The following is a 20784-nucleotide window of genomic DNA, read 5'->3' on the forward strand; positions in this document are numbered from 1 at the left end:
TTACTCTTTATTTGTAACTTTTGAGGCAAGTTGGCTTTTAACATAAACTAACAAAATCAGTCACTTGGAATTTTTTACAAAGATATGTCAGGCATTCTCAATGGCACTAGCTTATATTCTCAAATGATACCTATGGTTTATGTATATGAAATAACAAACATATCCAGGTGTAACTAAAGATGTTAAAACGTATGCACTAGCTATTGTCCCCTGGGTAGGTAAGGAAGTGGGTGACTTGGCTTATCTAAATGAATCACTAAGGGAATACAGAAGCCTTGGATCCTTTCTGGGACAGAGCAGAATTAAATGTTCACTATAAGATTCCAGATATTAGTGAAATTACATGGTACTTGTTTTTTTTTCTGACTGGCTTATTTCACTTAGCACAATGTTCTCCAGATCCATCTATGCTTCAGAGTGTAAATTTTTATTTTTTATGGTTGAGTAGTATTCCATTCTGTAAATGTACCACAGTTTTTTTATCCGCTCATCTAATGATGGACATTTGGGTTGCTTCCAAATCTTGACTATTGCATAATAAACAATGCTGCAATGAACATAGGGGCACATATATTCTGTTGAATTAGTGTTTCAGGTTTTTTTCAGATAAATTCCCAGAAGTGGAATCACTAGGGTCTAACGAGCCAAAATAGAGACCGACTCATAGACAGAGGGCAGGCTGACAGCTGTTAGCATGGAGGGAGAGGTGCTGGTAGGGGTGGAATAATTGAGCAAAAAAGAACTCATGGACACAGATGATAGTGTGGTGATTGCTGAGGGGGGCGGGGGAGGAGGTAGAGGTGAGTAAAGCAGGTATAAATGGTGATGGATGATGGAGACTTGACTTGGAGTGGTGAACACACAATACAGTGTACAGATGATGTGTTGTAGAACTATATACCTAAAACCTGTATAATTTTGTTAACCAGTGTCACCCCAATAAGTTCAATGAAAAAATAAATAAAATATTCATTATAAGTAGGAGTAGCAGAATTTTAGACCGAAATAATGACATTTCCCCAGAATCTGTTTTCTAAGAAATTTCAGGGATTCATTTAACATCCTTTTTTAGCTCCTACCATGCTAGGCAGTCCCCGGGGTAAAGGTCCATGGATGTTCACAGCCCTTTAAAACACTGGACACACAGCACTCTTTTTCTTCACAATGTCCCTTCAGAGAAAGGGAGACTGTGATATGCATTATGTCCTAGATAAGAAACAAATTAGAGAAGAGACCTTGCCAAATCACTACAGATGTCTTTGACATGTTTATTCTCACTCGTTCCTATATCTCACCAGATAACCCATAGCAGATTCATGCCCAATCTTCTTTTTTTCAGTACTTTTTCCATTAGTTCTCAGATAACCTAAAGAAGAAAGGATTTGAGCTTTTCATACCTGAAGTAGGTCCCCTTTCAACTCCAGAGAAACTATGGACAGACCTTGTGTCAGCCTAAGCATGTTAGTCAACATTCACAGTAAGGACAGAAAGCTTCCTAATTGAATATGAAAAAAATATGGAAAGATAGTCTAAAAAACCATTTTGAAAAGATGAATAATTGGTAGAGATCTGCTTTTTACACTTAAAAGTTTTGTTAAGAGGGTAGATCTCATGTTAAATGTTATTACCACCCACAAAACGAAACAAAAAACAAAGACATACAATGACACTTTTGGAGGTGATGGGTATATAGATGGGTATATCTATTACCTTGATGGTGGTGATGGTTTCACAAGCGTGTGCACATGTCCAAACTCATCAAATTCTACACCTTCAATATGTGCAGTTTTTATACGTCAACTAAATATCTATAAGGAAGTTTGAAGAATGCATGTTGGCCATGTATGATGTCTTGAGAGAAAGGAAGATAGGAAGGGGAAACTCTCACAGCACCATCTCCCTGGATCCCATTTCCCCTGCTCAAATCCTTTGCAATAGAATCAAATATTAATGTTTCCAAAAATTCTGCTTTCATTATTTTGCTCCCTTGTATAGAAACTTTTGATGATTTTTTCACTTCTAAATGCAACAACGGTCTTTGTCCTAACAACATCCAAAGTTTTTCACAGTCTCATAGAAACCTTTTCTACCTCCTCCCTATTCCCGCTGTTCACAGTAATCTCCCTCCGAGCTCCAGTGCGTTCCTTGTCTCCTCATGTATGGGCATAGCGTGCTTCTGAAGAGCAGCAGCTGCTTACACTTGTTATTGGACAATACCAGCCACAGTGTGTAGTAAACCTTTGATTAATGAGTATCAATATTTACCTCATATGGCTGTCAAACCCATTAATTCATCCACTTAGCAAATAGATATTGAACCTCTACCACTAACAGGACCTATTCTAGTTACTAGTAAACAACAATGAACAAAGAAATCCCTGTCTCTGTTCTAATGGAACTTCATTTGTATATGGTGTATGTGGTGGTTGGGGGTGGGGGGTGGGAGGGGATAGACAATGTAAAATACACAAATATACAAAATATATTGTATGTCATGATAAGTTTTCTGAAGAAGAATAATGCAGAATAAAGAAATAGAATGATAGCAGTGCTATTTTAGATTGAATAGTCAGAACAGGTAGTCCTCCATATTAAACTGACGTGTTAACCTTAGCAAAATGAAAGGACCATGCCAATATCTGAAGGAAGAGCATTCCAGGAAGGGGAAGTAGCAAGTGCAAAGGTCCTGGGGTAGGAGCCGGTACATTGCATTCAAAGAACAGGAAGAAGACCAGTAGGGGTGGAACCAAGAAGTCAAAGGGGAGAGGAGAAGTAAAATGGGCCAGGGAGAGAGGCAAGGGCTTTTGAAAGCCTTAGTAAAGAGTTTGGATTTATCCCAAGTGAAGAGGAAAACTAGTAGAGGGTTTTGAACAGAGAGATGGCATACATTTTCAAAGGATCATTCTGAGTATTCTGTGAAAAGCAGACTTGGAGCAAGAGTGGAAAGAAAAATGGCTAAGAAGTCACTGCAATAGACTGAGCGAGAAACACTGGTGACCTGGACGGGGGCTGTGGCAGAGGAGGTCCTCGAGAGAAGTGACCAGACTCTGGCTAAAATTTGAAAGCATAGTTGACAGAATTTGATGATGAATTTTCACATAGGATAAGGGGGGGGGGGGAAGAAATGAGTCAGAGATGATTCAAGGATTTTGGCCTGAAAAAAATTAGAAACTTAAGTTTTTATTTGCTGAATTGGGGAAAGTTGAGGGAAGAGTAGGTTTAGCGGTGAGGTGACAGGGATAGAACCAAAAATTCAGATGGGGCACCTTAAGTTTGAGAGGCCTATTCATGGCAAATGCTTTGAGCTCCATCCCATTTCCCCTTGACCCACCCCAGGGTTCATCTGCAACTTTGGTGGGCAGTGCCTGTGTGTTCAGTCTCTCATCTCAGGCACCTGGGGGCTTTTTCCAGTAAAAGGGGGTTTCCTAGACCATGTCAGGGTAAGCCAGAAGGACACCCCATGTTCCTCATGTGTCAGTGAGACAATCTGAGGCATGTGTATATGGTCCCTCAAAGGGTTCCCAGGAAGACTAAGTTCATTTGCTCATATTGACTTTTTCTCCCTTCCTATACAGTGAACTCCTAACTTCCTACACTTACCTCCCTGCCTCCACTCCAGATGAAGTGCCCACACCAGGACTTTGCAGGGTCTGCCTGGGAGGAATTCAACCTAAGAGAATTAAACATGCAAATGTCAACATTCAGGAAGCGAGTGGATATACTGTCTTGGAAATCAGGGAAAATGTCGGGATAGAAGTATAACTGGGAGGGACAAGCCTATGTGAAAGCCCTTTGCACCAGATCTGAATACAAAACCTATTCTCTTTTCCATATCACCTCAAAGATGCTTACCAATGAACAGCCTGAGCTTTTAGTAGTGAGCGTAGCAGAGTATCTAGAGAGTAGTAGCTTGAGTAGTGATGACAATTTGATTGCAAGCAAGGAGACCTTGGGGACTTGTCTTGACTGCATTTGTATAGAAAGCACGCTGTGTTAACTTTCCCTATATATTTATTTGGGGTCACTTTGGAAAAAACGGAGAGGATTATGGAGCACCACCCCAAGCCATCCTTTGATGTTGTCAGTGCTTTTTAATAATGGTTTGGGTTCATCCATACTTTTCACTTACCTGGCTCAGGGTTCAGAGTGTGTTTTGTATGACCCAGTAACAGGCAAAGTGCAGACTGTACTAACTTCCAATCAACCATTTGACTGAATGTGAAAACAAATCACTGTCTGTTACATTTTGAGTCAGATTATCAGATAAAGCACAACTCTTCTTGCCTATGTTATATCACATTCCGGAGTAATTTCCGCTTTGCAGGAAGCCTCCAGAATTTGATTTTTCCTGCTGAGCAGTTAGCCAGATAATTGTAAATCAGTAGAATCATTTACATGAATAAGATTTTTATTCTAATTAAAGAGCTAATTCAAGCACATAAAAATGCTCCCAGTTCTCACATTACTGAAATGGTACTATTTCTATCAGTGGCTGTCCTGTGAAGTTTCAGGTGACTAATACATTTTCAAATGGCACTCATAAGCATGCTAACATTTTACAGTCATACTTCCTTTTATTGCACTTCACTTTATTGTGCCTCACAGATGTTGCATTTTTTATAAGTTGAAGGCAAGACCCTCCCCATAATGCAAAAAGATTATGACTTACTTTTATTGCAATACTCACTTTATTATGGTGGTTTGAAACTGAACCCACAATACCTCCAAGATATAAGCAAATTATTCTACCTTTTCAAAATGAATTGAAAAGTTTTTAAAAAATATAATCTCCAATTTTTAATTTTCTTTTGTCAAATGGAGAGCGAGCAAGTTTCTGGAGTAGCAGGGGCAAACATAGAGACTGATTCCCTATTTTGGGAAGTTCTTTTTAAAGCATTACCATTAAGAAGCACAACCACATGGAATATTTCTGTACACCTTTAATAGAGAAATAGGACACCAAACCTCTGCGTCACCCATACCCGCATACGCATCCTCTCCAAGATCTGGAAGTCAGTCACCAGAAGATGAAGGCTAAGCAAATACCCCTTGTGGTTAGTTGAAGCTCTTGGCTCTTTCTTCACAAGGGGGCGCTGTGCCAACATCTAGCCCTTTTCGTAGCCGAGTATTTCCTTTCATACTGGCTTGACGTAGGTCTCTAAATCTATTTAAAAACTTAGCTTCTTTCTGTTTGCTTTTTTTCCAGCCCAGGCTCTTCTTACCACTGAGGGACAGACTGCTCTGTCTTGTGTAAGAGTTAAAGTGCTTGTGATGGAGTGTATGCTTCTCTGGCTTCCCAGCACTTCTCTCTCCCCCCCTTAACATCTCAGCAATGTATGAACTATGTATGTGACAATTGTCTGAATTTGAGATGCTCCACAGTCCTAGTACCCAAGAGTCCCAGCTTGTGGGACGTGACTCTGCAGTACCTGCTCCTCCTTGATCATTCCTGTGCAAGTATCCAACTCCAAACATGAGCTGAGAGTGTTCGCTAATTATTTGTATGAGTTCTTTAGTTTCACAAAGACTAAAATTAGGTTTCCTCTGTTACTCTTGGGATGTCTTTTGACCTTGACCTGCACCTCAAATTGCTGAGAAGATAGTAAGCTGACTTCGTAGGCACATCAAAAATAGTAGGTTAAAAATAGATTCATTGATGGTTTTTTCATTTATTACAAAAGCAGAGTATCTTTCTTGTCTGTAACAAACTAGGCCTAACATTTATATGATATTTATTTTAAAATGTAAGAAAAGGAAACAAAAAATAAAACCCACATAGAAAATAACAAAAGTTCTTATTTGTTGAAGCGTCTCCTGACTTAAAGATTTTATGAGATATTTTATAAAATACCAGTAACTGTGGAATAATCCCAACCATCACATTCCTAACCACCTGACTGAGCTCGTAATTTACTAAGAATTATCTCATATGAAACGATTCAGAAAACGTATTACCTACGACTAAAGTGGAATAAAACCGCATGGTTGGCAGTTTCATCACTTAAATGGATATTGATTTTGATCATTCATAACTTTGGAGCACATCTTTGACGTTTACTTTTTATCATTAACTTATTTTTGTTGGTAAGACTTAGTAGTTCAAACTTATTATATTCTTGACATTACATAGAAAAAAAAACCCACACTGTCTTTTCCTCTGTGAAGCCCATTCTTTAAAACAGACTAAATATAAAACAGAGGGGCTTGTAATTTAGGTTCAACATAATATACAGCCCATAAATATTATTCAGGTGAACTTACTATAACAGTACGGTTCTCATTTCTCAAGTCCAATGCAATCATCACCTGTTAAGCAACAGTGTCCTAAATGGACTGGTAGGGTAGCTGAAGCTGAGTGGTAGATGCACACGTGTTCCCTGTAAAAATCCCTTCAACTTCTATATATTTTTCAAAATTTTCATAATACCATTGTGAAAAAATAGCTTTTGATATGGGAAGAACCATATTCTACTTTTGTTTCTGAGACAAGTGCTGCATGCCCCGTCAACTTTGTGCTTTAGACGTCCGCAGTTCAGCTCATTCTCGACCATTGCAGAGCTGAGTGCCCTATTTATGGCATGCTTATTTTCCTCTTGGTTTGTGAAAGAAACATGCCAAGGGACGGCTTGTCCGTTTTAATGTCGTGAGCACTACTGATACATTTGATTGAGAACACACTGACCAGGATATCTTACAGAGACGTTTTCGCGATGTGGGATTTTTCTTCCCAGTTGCATGTCTCTGTGAGGAGGGACCGGGTCCTCCCCCACCTTCTTTGGGTATCCACAACCCTGACTGAGACCCACACTTAGCACCAGGCATGAAATAACAACTTCTGTATAAACGTGTCTCTCCCGCACCCACCCCAGTCAAACATATTAAGAATAGACTGGCAGAGAAGCGGTGTTTCCCCTGGGCCAAAGGCTGCAAAAGGTGTTTTACTCAAAATATCTCATTTGACTTGTTTAAATGTTGGTCATCTGAAAAATCCCTTCTTCTTAGTCACATACTTTTTCTCATAAATGAGCCGAAGTAATTTTCCATTTCTGTAAGTATTGCATACCCTTCCTTTTCCTTGTGCCCTGATATGTTTACAAACACGAGCCCAGTCCACTTCTTGTAAGCCTGGAGTTTCAGTTTTCACCTCATTCAGCTCTAAGCTTCATTTGGACACTGGGCTCACCATGATTATCAGCGTGCATCTAACATAATACGTAGCACACAGTAGATACCTAATATATATTTAGGAGTGGATCAGAGGGCAGAAGGGAAAAGGAAGGGAGGAACAGAGGGAGGGAGGGAGAGGGAGGACAAAAGAAGGATGGAATAAAATTTCGTATGGAAAACTAATTTAACAGGCCATATCTTTTAGGATGTTGTTATTTGGTTAGGGTCACTTTTAGAATATCTAGAAAAATACTTCCTGCCCCAAATATTTCATTATCTAGTGTCCAATAGTGCTTAAAAATCCACAGTTATGGTTTTGTTTCTTGTCTGCAAATTTATTTTATTTTCATATGTAAACTCTATCCCTTGAGCCCTCTATAATTTATATATCAAACTAAAATACATCCAATTTATATCAAAATTTGCCATAAATCAATTATTTTACTTGCTGTCATCCGACCAATGAAAAAAACAACAATCTCTTCTCAAATTTACATCTGCATTTGATTTTACTTCCCCCTCCCAGTGGAACATTTTATTTTATTTTTTATGTTTTTACTGTTGTTCAAGTACAGTTGTCTCCATTTTCCCGCCACCACTTTCCCTTGCCCCACCAACAGCCACCTCCTACCCTCCATCCTTCCTCTCTTCGGCTTTGTCCATGGGTCCTTTCTACATGTTCCTTGTCAACCCTTTCCATTCCTTCCCCCCAACCCTGACATCTGCATTTTAAAGGCAATACATTTAGTAAAGGAAGTCCCTAACTTAGAAATGTTGTATTCTCTAAAATTTAGAGGTAAGTTAGAGTCTTAAGGCCACATTATTTACCACCTACCAAGCTTGGGAAAGTCACTTACCTCCTTGGAACCAATAGAAGTGAAACTTGTGATGGCAGTGAAAGCAAGAGCCAGAACTGCCCTACTGCCTTAGATCAATGTCCTAGCTGTGTCTGTTACACATGTCTTAGGTGGTTTTGAGGGATAGCTAGAAAATGGTGCCTTACATTAATACTCGTCCTGTTAGAAACCAAAAACATGTAACTAACATAAACTCCGTTTTCTTTCACTGTTACTCAAATGCCCAGGTTTCTATTTTAGCCCTCAGTAATTGCTGCCATTGGTTGGATGGATCCAGGAGTGTTAATACTCCTCTTCTGTGTAAAATATACACAGGAAAAACGCAGAGCCGTGCACAGGACATGCAAAGGCTGACACTGCCAGTTTTCCCCAAGCCTTCCCGTACTCTGCCAGGCCTCCTCCCTGTCTCCGCCTCAGTAGCTCTCTAATTATCACAGTTGAGCCATTCAGCCTCCACCACAGCTTCAGTGCCTCCCAGAGCAATAGACTAATCTTGTTCCTACAACAGGAATTTAAGGAGCGTGGGTAAGCTAGCTACAATGGGGACAAGATTCAAGCCAGGCAAAACTGACTTGGACTCGCATCTCCACCATTTGTCAGTTTTGTAGTATCAGCCAAGTTACCTAACCTCCCCAAGCCTCAGATGTTCTGTCTGTGAAATGGCAATAATAATGTGTGCCTGAGAACTGGTTAAGGTGAACGAAGATTATGCAGCTTTTTTACCTGCTACCCATTCCTCCTGTGCAAAGTTGAAATTTCCTCCACAACAACTCCAAAGAAAGAGGCCTTCTTCATTTATTCCTTCACTCACGTATGATCTAGACATATATTGGTTAGGAGGATATGTTTTATAATCCAAGGGACTTCAATTTGCATCTCAGATCTGCCGGTCATAGGCTGTATGATTACAGGAGCAAGTTACTTCACCTTTCTAAGCCTCCATGCCCTGAGCTGTACCGTAGAATGAAAACAAGACCAAACTCATAGATAGATTACTGTAAGGATAACATAACATATATGTTAAGCCCTTATCATAAATACCAAGTAAGTCATCGATACCATTCTAATAAAAATAAGGAATTGGAATAGTACCTGACCTTGCGGCGATGTTTGCTTCACAAGCTCAGTCAAAGCCCAGATACCGTCAGAGGGAGAAAGGGGACCTGTGCGTCACGGGTCAGCGATAAGTGCCCAGAAATGGGAAAGTTAGTGAATGTTGGCTCTGATAAATGACTGTCCGGATTTAGCGAGATATTGAACACTGTCATGGAAAAAAGTCACAGTGCCAAAGTTGAACGCAAGAGATTGTTGTTATTTAGAGATTCTTGGTATTTGGGGTCTTTTTTTTCCTCCCAAGGGAGCGATTTGGTTTTTCAGCCTGGTAATTTCATCATTGCTTTTCCTTGTTTGTTAACATAGTTCTAAAAGCTGAAAGAGGCCATTTGTGTCCTTATTTGGTGCGTGGTTGGTCAACAATGAGGGTAGCATGGGTTGGAGCCAGGGTGGCAAGTGCTTTTTCACTTAAAACAACCTGTCTTCAGGATCCTGTAACTTTCCAAAAAATAAATAGAAATGTTTCTATATTTGGGTGAAACCTAGGATTTTGAACAATTTTAGTAGAATTCCTTGCCATTTATTTATTTGTTTGTTTATTTGTTTTTATTTTAGTTCTAGCACACAGAACCAATAGAAGTTTCATGCTGCAAGTAAAACACTAGGATTTTGTTATAGGATTTAGCCTTTAAAACACAACAGCTTAATATTCTGTCCTTATACACTTAAAATAAAAAGATTCCAAATAAAGAAAAAAAGTATTCATCAAAACCAGATATTGATACCCTCTTTTAATGTTTTCTTGTTTTAATAGTTATTCCTGTAACATCAAGTTAGTAATAGAAACTGCCCAGAGTTTTCCCCATTGAAGTGTTCCCTTCTGAAGAGCCATTAGCTTAAAGGCATGAGCGATAACATACAAAATTTTAAAAAGCAACTTGTTTCAATATTTATTCAAAGTAACAATTAGAAATTCATGGGAACTCATATCAAGGACATTCAATCATTTCTGCTGAAAGTGACTAGGCCTTCTGAAAGTCAGGCGTGAGAAGCGGTGTTAACCGTCAGATTCTCCATTGCCTATACAGCCTTCTATGTGTAGATGGGCTCCCTTGCGGTTTGATTGTGCTGAATGTATTATTTCTGAGCCTTTTGCACTGGCTAAGCATAAATAGTATTCATCTAAAATTCGGAAATTTTTGATTGTTTATTTTATTTTTGTTTTCAGAGTGTTCTGTTCTGAATTTATTTACACCCAAGCTATCATACTGGTCAAAATTAGTTTTATAATTACATATGAAAAAATTCAAAATGTAGTTGTTTTTATACATTATTAATGTGTTAATTTTGTCAGAAATATTCTTCTTTTCTGGTGTCTTTTTTATGAACATGTTTCCCATCAGCACTTACCCCCTCTATGCCCTCTTCAACCTCCACCCCCGCCTCTCACCACAGTGACCATGCTGGTGTCCATGACTTCTTTTTCTTTTTTTTTTTGCTCAATCCCTCTACCCATCCCCAGCTCTCTCTACCCACAGCTGTCAACCGGCTCTCCATCTATGAGTCAGACTCATTAATACCCTTTTTTTAATCCTCACCTGAGGACAAAGTTTTCATTACTTTTAGAGAGAGGAAGAAAGAGGGAGAGAACCATCGATGTGAGAGAGAAACATCAATTGGTTGCTTTCCCCTACGTGCCCCAACCAGGGATAGAACCTGCAACCTAGGTATGGGCCCTGACCGGGAGTTGAACCCAAGACCTTTTGGTCTACAGAAGGATGCTCCAACCAACTGAGCCACTCTGGCCAGGGCTGAAACCCTTTTTGAAACCAGTGAAATGGTATGCCTGTTTACCGTGCTCATGAGGTGACCCATTTTAGAGGACAATTTTTAAAACTGGAAATGTTTCCAACAATATAAAAATAGCTTTCCTAGTTCCCCAAAAAGCTTACAAACATTATCAGTAGCGCTACCCAACATCTTGTATGGCATTTTCACAGTGCTTTCACATGAAGTACCCTTCTAATTTGTATAAGAGTGAAACCTAGCAAGGTCAGGCAACAGTGCGCAAGGTCACACGGCAAGTTAATGACACCACCATTCCCCTAATCCCCTCTACCAGGCTGCCCTGAATATTTAGTTTCCCAATGCTCGTTCATTAAAACAAAACAAAAAAAACAGTAACAACGACAAAATTATTCTGGGACAGGCCTATAACTCATTTGGTCATAAGAATGACAGTGGATTTTCTGGTTTTAATGGTTGATTGATTGCTACAATCATGGCTTTGTCAGAGAGAACATCTAAAGAAAGAGAAAATAAGTAAGTTTTACCTAAATTACCCAGGGTGAATTTTTTTGCTCCTAATCAGGAACATAAAAGAATATAATGTAGGTGATGTGTCTTATTTTCAAGTAGCCAGGAGATTGCTGGTTTGCTCATTCATTAAACAAACATTTTGTGACTGACTTTCCCAGGCCGTTTTCTAGGCACTGGGGATCCAGTGAGAAAGCAGGCGTGATCTACGCCCTAATGATGTTTAGGTCTATCAGGGAAGCCAGATATTAAAAAAATAACTGCAAATGTACTGCCAGTGACAGAAGTACAGGTGCTGTGGAGACATCCCCCAGTAAGGGAAAGCAGGGAAGGCTTCCTGGAGAAAGTGACTTTCAAGATGAAATTCTGTATTTACTATTTTACTCACCAATTAGTAGTTAAGGACAATTTTTTTTCAGTCTTCATTAATGAGTATAATATTAACAAGAAATAATTTTTCTGACTTTCAAAATATTCATATGCAGAAAATCAGACAATTACTAACCCAGAACATTTTTATACACATTTTATAATATCATGTTTAGTTCTTTTTTTTTCAAGTGATTGGCCTGTATTAATTTCAAAATTTTAAATAATTTGACTCTAGAAATAGTTCTTGTTGAGTACTTAAAAACCACCTAGGGCTTTGTCAATTATTTAGTAGATGCTGAATAAACATAAACTAGTTTCCCTTCTCCCCCGTTTCTTCCTCCTTGAATTCTTTCCTTTAATACCATTTATCCACGTATTTAGAAGGAACTTAGTACCTTCCTGGATAGAAAGGGCTTGACTTAATTATCATCCAGATTGCTAAAACATTTTTAAACATACTCTAATTTAGATGGTTACCTTAAGTGCATAGTAAAGCATTTTGATTCACAATCCACAGCTCTATTTATCTTTTGTTCTTATATTAATCATGCCTCTTGTCATTTGTCTTATCCTGTTGACTTAATAATTTTAGCTCTTCTGTTATGTTTAATTTCTGTTGTGTCCTGGGACACGTATGAATAAAGGATGAATCTGTAGCAGCTTGAAGCAGAGAGAATGCTTTCCTAGCACTCTTAAGGCTACAAAGTACCATTAATTAATAATTGTCCTCTTTCAGAACATGAAAGATTGACCTCTAAATCAAGTAGAAACATGTAAGATTGACAATGACTATTTGGAAGTAATTCAAAGAAAGCTCTACCATTATTTTGCAGCGTTTCCATTTGGAGTAATAATTGATAGTTGATTATAATAATTCATTAATCTAATTAATAAAAGAAACCTTGCTTAAACCACAATTACTTATACTGGATGGATACCAGCTTTCAGCAGTGCACAAATCCAATTGTAAAATTTTCTTTCAACACACTCTTTTGCAACAGATTACCCTTAAAATTGAATTATTATAAGGAAACTTATCAGAGGTAGATAATAAATAAAAGTGAAATGAAGTTGTTTGCTTCTGCGTTAACTTCTGCTGCAACTGGTGACTATTTCAAAAGACAACATTATCCTGGACCCGTATCTCTGCCTGCCCTGGTTTCCTGGGGCAATGTATTTCGACATAATGCAACTCCCCTGACGTAACTTCGTTTCTCTCAAGTTCAGCTCAAACCTTCCCCCTCCACCTGTCAAACGGTCACTTGGCTTGTAAGTAAATGCCTATGTGGATTTAAATTCTTCCACTTTTAAATTTGGGATTTTCCATTTAAATGATAGTAGCTATCTTCTATAAAGAAAATTCTGAGTTTCTGTGTCAGGTAGCAAACACCAAATTTGCCATTTGTAACATCTAAAATCTTGGAACCAAAATCTCAGAACTATTCAAGAAGCAGAGAAAGATGACTTATTTAGAGTTTTGCAGAACATAACATCTAAGTTATTGATAGGAAGGGGCATCTTGTTGAGTTTTAGGGAGGTTAAGAATTATGTGGGTACCAACTGGGTGGAAGCAAAGTTCAAATTTCAGGGTCTCGTTCTCCCTAGGATATAAGTTTCCAGCATAAAACAGAAGAATGAGCTTGGGGACGGAACTCTCTCATTGCCCGTTAGTCATGCTTTCACTAAAAATTCTCCTGGAAAGTAAATGCTTAACATGTGACACATTAAAATGTTCAAAAGGGTTTTGCCTCATTTTCTTTTCTATCTTTTAGTATGTGAAGTGAAAGTTATAACCAGCTGTCTGAAACACAGATGACAGCAAAGGTTCATCCTAGCAAATGTGTTCATTTATTTTTATTTTTTTCAACTGTCTAAATTCTCAAGTCTATGAGGTACTAGCCAGTCCCCCAGAATAATACAGGGATGGGGGGGCAAAGTAGGCTTACAGTTGTGAGTATGCAAAACACAGGGCTTATTCTTGTATTATTGTTTGTTTATTATTATTATATTCTTGATTATTATTAACCTACTTTGCCTACCTCTGTATCGGTATCTATACTTGAAATCAAGGTTTAACTTTGCTTGTCATTAATCTCAGAAATAAGTAGCTTATTTCTGTGACCTTGCTGAGGCCTTGTAACCTAAGGGGGATTATGCGTAACTGGGCAGAAGAAATGGGAAGGAGGCGGTAAGTAATGATTTAAGGAAAAAATTATATAAGCATTGGAAGATACTTCATGTGGCTTTATCTAATTTCACATTAGGAAAAAGGAGCAAAGATTCCATTTTCCTGGATATAATTTCACATTTATACTTTCATTGTTTTTATTTTCTTGACTGTTCTAGATGTCTGCTTTCAAGAGGGTAGGGGGAGAAAAATAAATGTTTTGGCAATAGTGTAAAAGACACTTTGGCATCTTCTTCAATGCACATTTCTTTTAGAAGAAGTTAGGCACTCTGTAGTATCTTCATTCTGCATGATTATTATGCCCTTACAGTTTATCAATTACATATCAACTAACAGGGTGTTCTTATAGCAGTGTCAGTTGGTACGGAGAAAAAGACCAGTATTAGTCAAAACACCTGTTGCTGGCTTTAGCCTGCATGGGAAGATAGGGCCCGTCTCTCCCTAAGGAGTGTAACGGGGATAGCAATGCAAGTAATATTTTTCTGCTTCCACAGCTGTATGTATGGGCTGCAGCTTTCACTTTCATAAGCTGGTTGTGCTGTTTCACCTACAAAGTTTGAAATGACACCAGATAAAATGAGTTTTGTGATGCATGGAATGTGAAAGAAGTAAATCTTTGCCACCACCTTCCCTCCTGCTCTCTGGCTCATGTTTGTGTTCCCCTCCCCCCTCCCCCCACACCAGCCCACCCTGCCCTGCCAGCTCTAAGGGCCATCCCCCTCCTCACCCAGGCTCCCTGTTCTCTCACACTGCCCGACTTCAGTCTCAGATGAAGCCATTCAGCTAAACGCCAAGTTGCTCAGCTCTGTGTCAGCTCAGCCAGGAATGTTTGATTTCCTAAGGGCTGTCCTGAGATGAAAATTAAATGCAGGGTCCAGCAGAAGTTAACGCCTGCTTGAGGGTGGTTGGTAGGGTAATATTATGGGTGTCATACTTTAGAGTATTAATTTGAACATTTCACCTAAAATGTCATATGGCATGCTTAAGTGCGATAGTGTTATGTTACAGAATTACATTCTTATGGTTTTGTAATTAAAGATTTTGTAATAAAAAAGGGGTGTTATTTGTGCTAGCATAAAGGAGCAAAATGATAGTAGTGGAATTTCATACACCGAGATGGGTAGGCTGGTATAGGTATGGACACCCTCGCCAGTCCTCCTTAAAGATCCCCAGGAAAGTTACCACCAATTTGCCCCTGTGAAGTGTGGACTCATATACAAACACATAAAGGTATAATTTGTGAAGCATTACAAGATTGCCAGTTGATTTGGAGACAGCGTGTTTATTTTTGAACTCTTGGCTCCCCAAGGTTGCTGCTGCTCAGTCAGCTGTCACTCACCCGCTCTATTAGCCCATCTGTCAGATAACAAAGAGGTGAAACTGTAAAAATGTTTTCTATTACTCATTCCGAAAGCTGACATGGAACCTGTGGTGTTCTCAAAAACCCCTGGTGCGCTGGACACTGTTGTGAAAATGAGGGTCATCTTTAATGATGAGCTTTTACGAGACTAAATGAATATTTTGGACCCCTTATGAACATAAGAGTTAGATTGTACTGTAGAGGGCTCAAAATTTGGCACGCAGAGTGATGACCACTAAGCTCAACTATTGATCAATTTTGTCCAGTTCAGAGCGGGTTAAATTCCCTCTCGGGCACTGCAAGCCTCTCTAATCTTATCCCAGAGAAGTGGAGCTCTGCCTTGGTTTACAGTTGAGGTCACTGGCGGGGCAGCGTTCGGACAGGGACGGATGGGGTTGTGCCGCGTTGTTAACATTAAATACCAGGCGGTGGTGAGGACTGCTGACGGCCTCGGGGTCCTTTGACTCCTGGGTACAATATCCTGAAATATGTGCCTTCCTGAAATGTGCCGGATTCACGAACCGTGTGAGAGACCCTCTTTGGCTTTCACCAATTTATTTAATTTGAAAGAAAGGTGTTTTAAGGGATTTCTCAGAGAGTTGAGAAGTGTTTCTAGGGAATAGAAAACGGACCGGAGAATCGGTCTGCCTGGTCGAAGTCGTGCGTTATGACTCGCTCCCCAAGGTGACAGTATCTCCTTGCGGGAAAAGCTGCCAAAGGCTTTGAAAGCGATCTGCCTGTTTTCTTTCCACACTGACTTGCAAGAAGGTGCTGGTATTTGGAGATGATTAAATCCTCGTGGAAGGAATGATGTTCACCCTATTACTAAGAGAAGTTGAAATAAAGAAAATGATACTTGGCAGCCAATTGTGTAAAATTTAGTAAACTTTGTGGAATTTTTCAGTCATAGACACATACTTTTTTTTTTTTAACAAAGTTTACTTCTTTTTTTAACTTCCCACTTGATATAAAAGGTTCGCCCACTTCAGTCATACTTTTCACAGTGTGAGTATTGTGCTTTTCAGGAGTGGCATGTGACTCTGCTGTTTAGTCAGGGCTAAATTTAAAAACAAATTTGCGAGGGAGTGTTACTCACGTTATTAATGAGATAAGGTCTTAGTGAAGCAAGCTCTGTCGCAAAGGGCAAGTGTCACGCAGCAGGAAGTCCTGGCCATCCTTTCCAGCCCTGCTTCAGCCAACCCGGCACCTCGCTGTCGGTGCATACCACCACACAGAGGAAATGCCCTCCGGCAGCCACCAGTGCCTGCTGCTCGGTGTGGGGCCCTCCAGCCCGGGGGCCCTGCACCAGCTCTGACTCGCCACTGTTTCCAGCGATCCTGGCACCTCTTTTACCAATGGCTTTTGTTTGGGACCTTCAGGGAGCCACAGTGCTAGGACCATCTCCAAGAGCTAAATCAAGATTGCGTTTCTCAAAGTCCTACAGGTATCAGCTCTTTCTTTTTGCAACTGGGAAAAAAAAATTTTGTCATCCACTGTAGCTGTAGGATCCCTGCAAACAAGCTTTTGCCTTGTCTTGATTTTTTTCGACTTCTAACGTGTGTTAAATTGGCAGTATAAGAAATATGAGTTAAGAAGATGTGAACCTTAAAATACTCAGGGGTACGTGGAAACGTGAAGTAGAAGGAAGTTGGCTAACTCTAAAAGCTGTTTTCAAGGGTTAAATGGGAGCTTTAAAAAAGTATTCCTATTACTGTCATCTGGAAAACAAGTGTATTAGCATGCTTAATCAACTTCATATAGCCAAAATTGGTCACGCTAACTTTCAGTTAACCCTTTGAGAGTCAGGGAAAGATTCTTGTTTGCTTAAACAAATAAGCAACCACCACGACAAATACTAAGTGTTGTTTATAAGTGTTTCAAAAAAAATGGAAATTATCTCTGTGGTGTAGGTGATATTCAGAGTTTTAATATTGTCTGGGATTAGACACTATGAAAGCAAAATAAATACTTTGTTAATTTTTTTGTTTCTAAAGATTTCTATTAAAATCATGAAAAATCTTAACCTCATGACCTCAGTTAATTGTCAGTTGCACCTTTGTTTTACATCCAAGTTAGCTTATTTTAACCAAATAACTAGAAAAAGAGGAAGACACTGAGAAAATTCTTTGATTTCTTTCTTTGCTTTAGTATTGTAGATGTTTACAAGGAAAAGATTGACCCCTCACACATTTTGTGTTTCTAATTGGTTAGTCTATAGCACTGAAAGTTATTTCAGCAAGAGCAAACAGAGGTGAAAGTGTTTGGAAAATCTCAAGAATAAGGTCTTTCCTATGTAGACCAAATGCAACATATCTGGAAACTACCAGGCTTATATAGACAGGTGCATTAAATTTGGATCAAAATGTGTTTTGATTTACTTGCATAGAAAACATTCAAAATTTGGATAACAATAATTCATGAGAATTATTATTTGCTTTAGACAGTAGGGAAGATAGTGCCCTTGGAATTTTTTTAAGGAACTATAAAATCAGAAAAATCAGATCGCACACTTCTCTAGTAACAGGGCCTAATCAAACTTTGACAAGGGATAAGTAAAAGTTGGCAGCTAAAAAAGGTAAGTAGTACCTTTTTAATTTTCATTTCAAAGCAAGATAAATACCATTTGTGTTTATTATGTTAGTATGTTACAGTTATCGATATGGTTTATCATTAGAAATTGTATGCCTACTAAATGCTGTGCATTCTACTGAACTCATGGGTTACGATTATTATTTGCAACCCCATGCTTACGCACTATGCTGTGTGCTCATGAGAGATTTGTAAGCTTCGCTGTGTGTGTGCCCAGTAAGTAGGTGCTGGCTTCTGACTCTCCTCAGCGCCGAGATCTGATTTTCCTAAGTGCCATGAATATCTGACTGCTGAGTAGAAGGAAAGCAGTGGCAGGTTGGGCTAAGGGTTTTAGAAATCTCAAGCAATGCAGGGTTTAAGGTCTACTGTATTGCAGATGTATTACGGGACTTGCATTTCTGGTCTAGCAAAGCTATTTTCCTTCGGTCAAGTTCTGATCCCATCCAAAATACAACAAGCCCTGGATGTCTGAGGATGAGTTTTTCATACATTTAAATGCCCTGTGTTTGTAGTTTTAACAAGCCTCTTCCACAGCTTTAAGAGGTGAGGATGACCTCCTGAATAGCCACCATGGGCCAGTCTCCTTTATATCTTTGTCCTTCATTCATTTGGTTTTAATTTGCATGTTAATTGCCCATGTGGCAATTATGCAGATGTACTGTCTTCACTGTTTTGTGGGTCCCATTTTGTGTCTCCCCTTGAACTGTAAAATGTCTGAGGCCAGAGGCTCACTGAACATGCAGCAAGAGTGCCGTTAATGCGTATTTGATGAAGCGTCTTGCTGCGTTCTCTTCATTGGTATCACCCATTTTGTCACAAAGTCAACTGGTTCATGTGATCAGGGTTGATATCATAGGCTGAGAGTCCAGTGGAAGGTTAGGAGGTTAGGAGGGCAGTAGCTCACTGCGGCCTCACATTTTCCAGGGTTTCTCAGTGTGCAAAGAGAGGTCATACATTTACCACAGCACTGCACTGACAATACCACTGACAATAATAATGATAAAGGATGTTTATCACACAGCTTTAAACTTTGAACAGACTGTACCGCTCACCGTGAGTCAATATGTGTGTGTGTGTGTGTGTGTGTCCACACACACAGATGTATTCACACACACACACTTAAATTCTGCAGTTATCTTCTGAATGGCCCAACTTCATTGCTTAGCCTTCCTGGGGTTAAAAGTGTTACATTATTTAATGTAAGCATTTAAAATATCTACAATTTTCCAGCCTTGTTTTTGCATTTCTTCATTTCTTTATTAACATACAAGATCCTTGAAACATGGAAGTAGCTTAAAGTTTTCTTGACCTTTGAGAAGCTTTGGAAATGATTCAGTTATTGAAGCAACTGAACTAATGGGGCATTAGCCAACATTTCTCTATTGCATTTCTCCTTTATAAGATTGTTTATGAACAATATTTTACACATTATAAAATCCTCAAGTGTGTCTAGTACAGTGTCATATTTTTATTTGAAGATTGAATGGATATTAATGAAAGATACTGGTGATATACTTAACTTTAAGCTGGAATATTTTTTTCCTTTGGCATTATTTTCACCCCCTTGTAGCATTCAGAATAAAGGAAAGCCAAGTCTGTAAGATTTGATATTCAATTAAATTGTCCGATTTGTTAAAGGAATGTCAAATAATGTACATTTGATGAGTATTGATCCCTGAGAAATATTCATATTGGACAGTTATACAATGCTTAAAATTGACTTGAAAGTTTTTCAGTGGTGACAAATTTTTGTGTTTTGTGGGTAAAATAAATTTTAGAAAAAATGAAATGAGTAATATGTAGCTTATTAAGAAGCCATGTTTGATTTTATGAAGAGAAAGAGAGAGAGAGAGAGAGAATTACATAATAAAAAGGCTAATGTTTCTCTGTGGGCCTAGAATGAATGCCAACCATTATTTTAGAGCTGCACCTTTCACATCTGTTTAAAGGAGAAAGACAGGGAAATGATTTGCTCACGTTGGATTTAATCAAACAATGTGAGTGAATTTATGTTGGAGGCTTAAGCATAGTATCTTTAAAAAATCTGGGGGGGAAATGACCTGGGAAGCACAGGGCGAGGAGCCGAGACGTGACGGGCTGATGTTCTCTGACAGCTCCCCGAAGGAATGCTAGGACATCTTGTTTTTTACACGTTACTGTTCAAAATTACAGTGACGTTTGAGGACACTTTAAATAGAAAGCTACTCTTCTAGCAAGGTCTTGTCTTCCAAACCAGAACAATATTTTCTGCTTTCTGCCTTCTTTGAAAGGGATGTTAAGAGGAACATTTTTTGTGGTGACTCTGGGGTGGATACCATGCAGACAGAAGAGAAAATCAGCCAAGGCACGTTGGAGGGCATGACAGATGATTCCAGTAGCATTCCACAGACCAATAGCAGAAAGCATGCTCTAGTTTCTGCCTCTTACCCTAACAAGGGGCATGAAATCCTTAGAAAATCTCCAAATCTCATTTTTGCCAATAGTTTCAACATCTTTCCCTCTCCCAGCATTTCAACAAAGTTGCCACGTAGATGATTAATTAAACTCATTTGAGCAAACCTCTTGTAGAAGGGCTAGTAAGTAAATTTTTAAAATGTGAAATAGACTAATCAGTAGAAAGGAGGATTAGCAATCAGATATAGAAACAAAAGACCAAGTGACATTCAGGCCATGGAAAGATAAAGCAATATTTGCTAAAACAAACCCCTGCATAACCTTAAATCATCTCCTATGCTCTTAGAAAGTTATGCTCAAATCTCCAACTTTGACCTGGAGATTTTATAATATATGACCAGGGACCATAGGAAATAGGGCCTCTAAGCTGTTCTTTGTTACTACCAAAAACTGGGTACTAGCTTATCAGTGACAGTCAGACCTCACAA

At 39.0% G+C, this 20784-nt stretch overlaps 1 protein-coding gene across 14 annotated transcripts in view; it reads left to right on the forward strand.

Annotated features, from left to right (window-relative positions):
* The window catches only part of PDE4D (phosphodiesterase 4D), a 1245374-nt gene that overhangs the window by 909376 nt on the left and 315214 nt on the right, over window positions 1-20784 (forward strand). For 2 of the 14 annotated variants that reach the window (XM_045186268.2, XM_045186270.2), the window contains exon 1: window positions 16444-16757. The exons of the other annotated variants lie outside the window; for them this stretch is intronic. In XM_045186268.2, the coding sequence (XP_045042203.1) occupies window positions 16669-16757 (89 nt within the window). In that variant the 5' untranslated portion in view covers window positions 16444-16668. Of the gene's footprint in view, window positions 1-16443; window positions 16758-20784 lie in introns of those variants that run through there. 14 annotated transcript variants of the gene reach the window in all.

Source organism: Desmodus rotundus, chromosome 1, assembly GCF_022682495.2.
Source record: "Desmodus rotundus isolate HL8 chromosome 1, HLdesRot8A.1, whole genome shotgun sequence".
NCBI classification, from domain to species: Eukaryota; Metazoa; Chordata; class Mammalia; order Chiroptera; family Phyllostomidae; genus Desmodus; species Desmodus rotundus.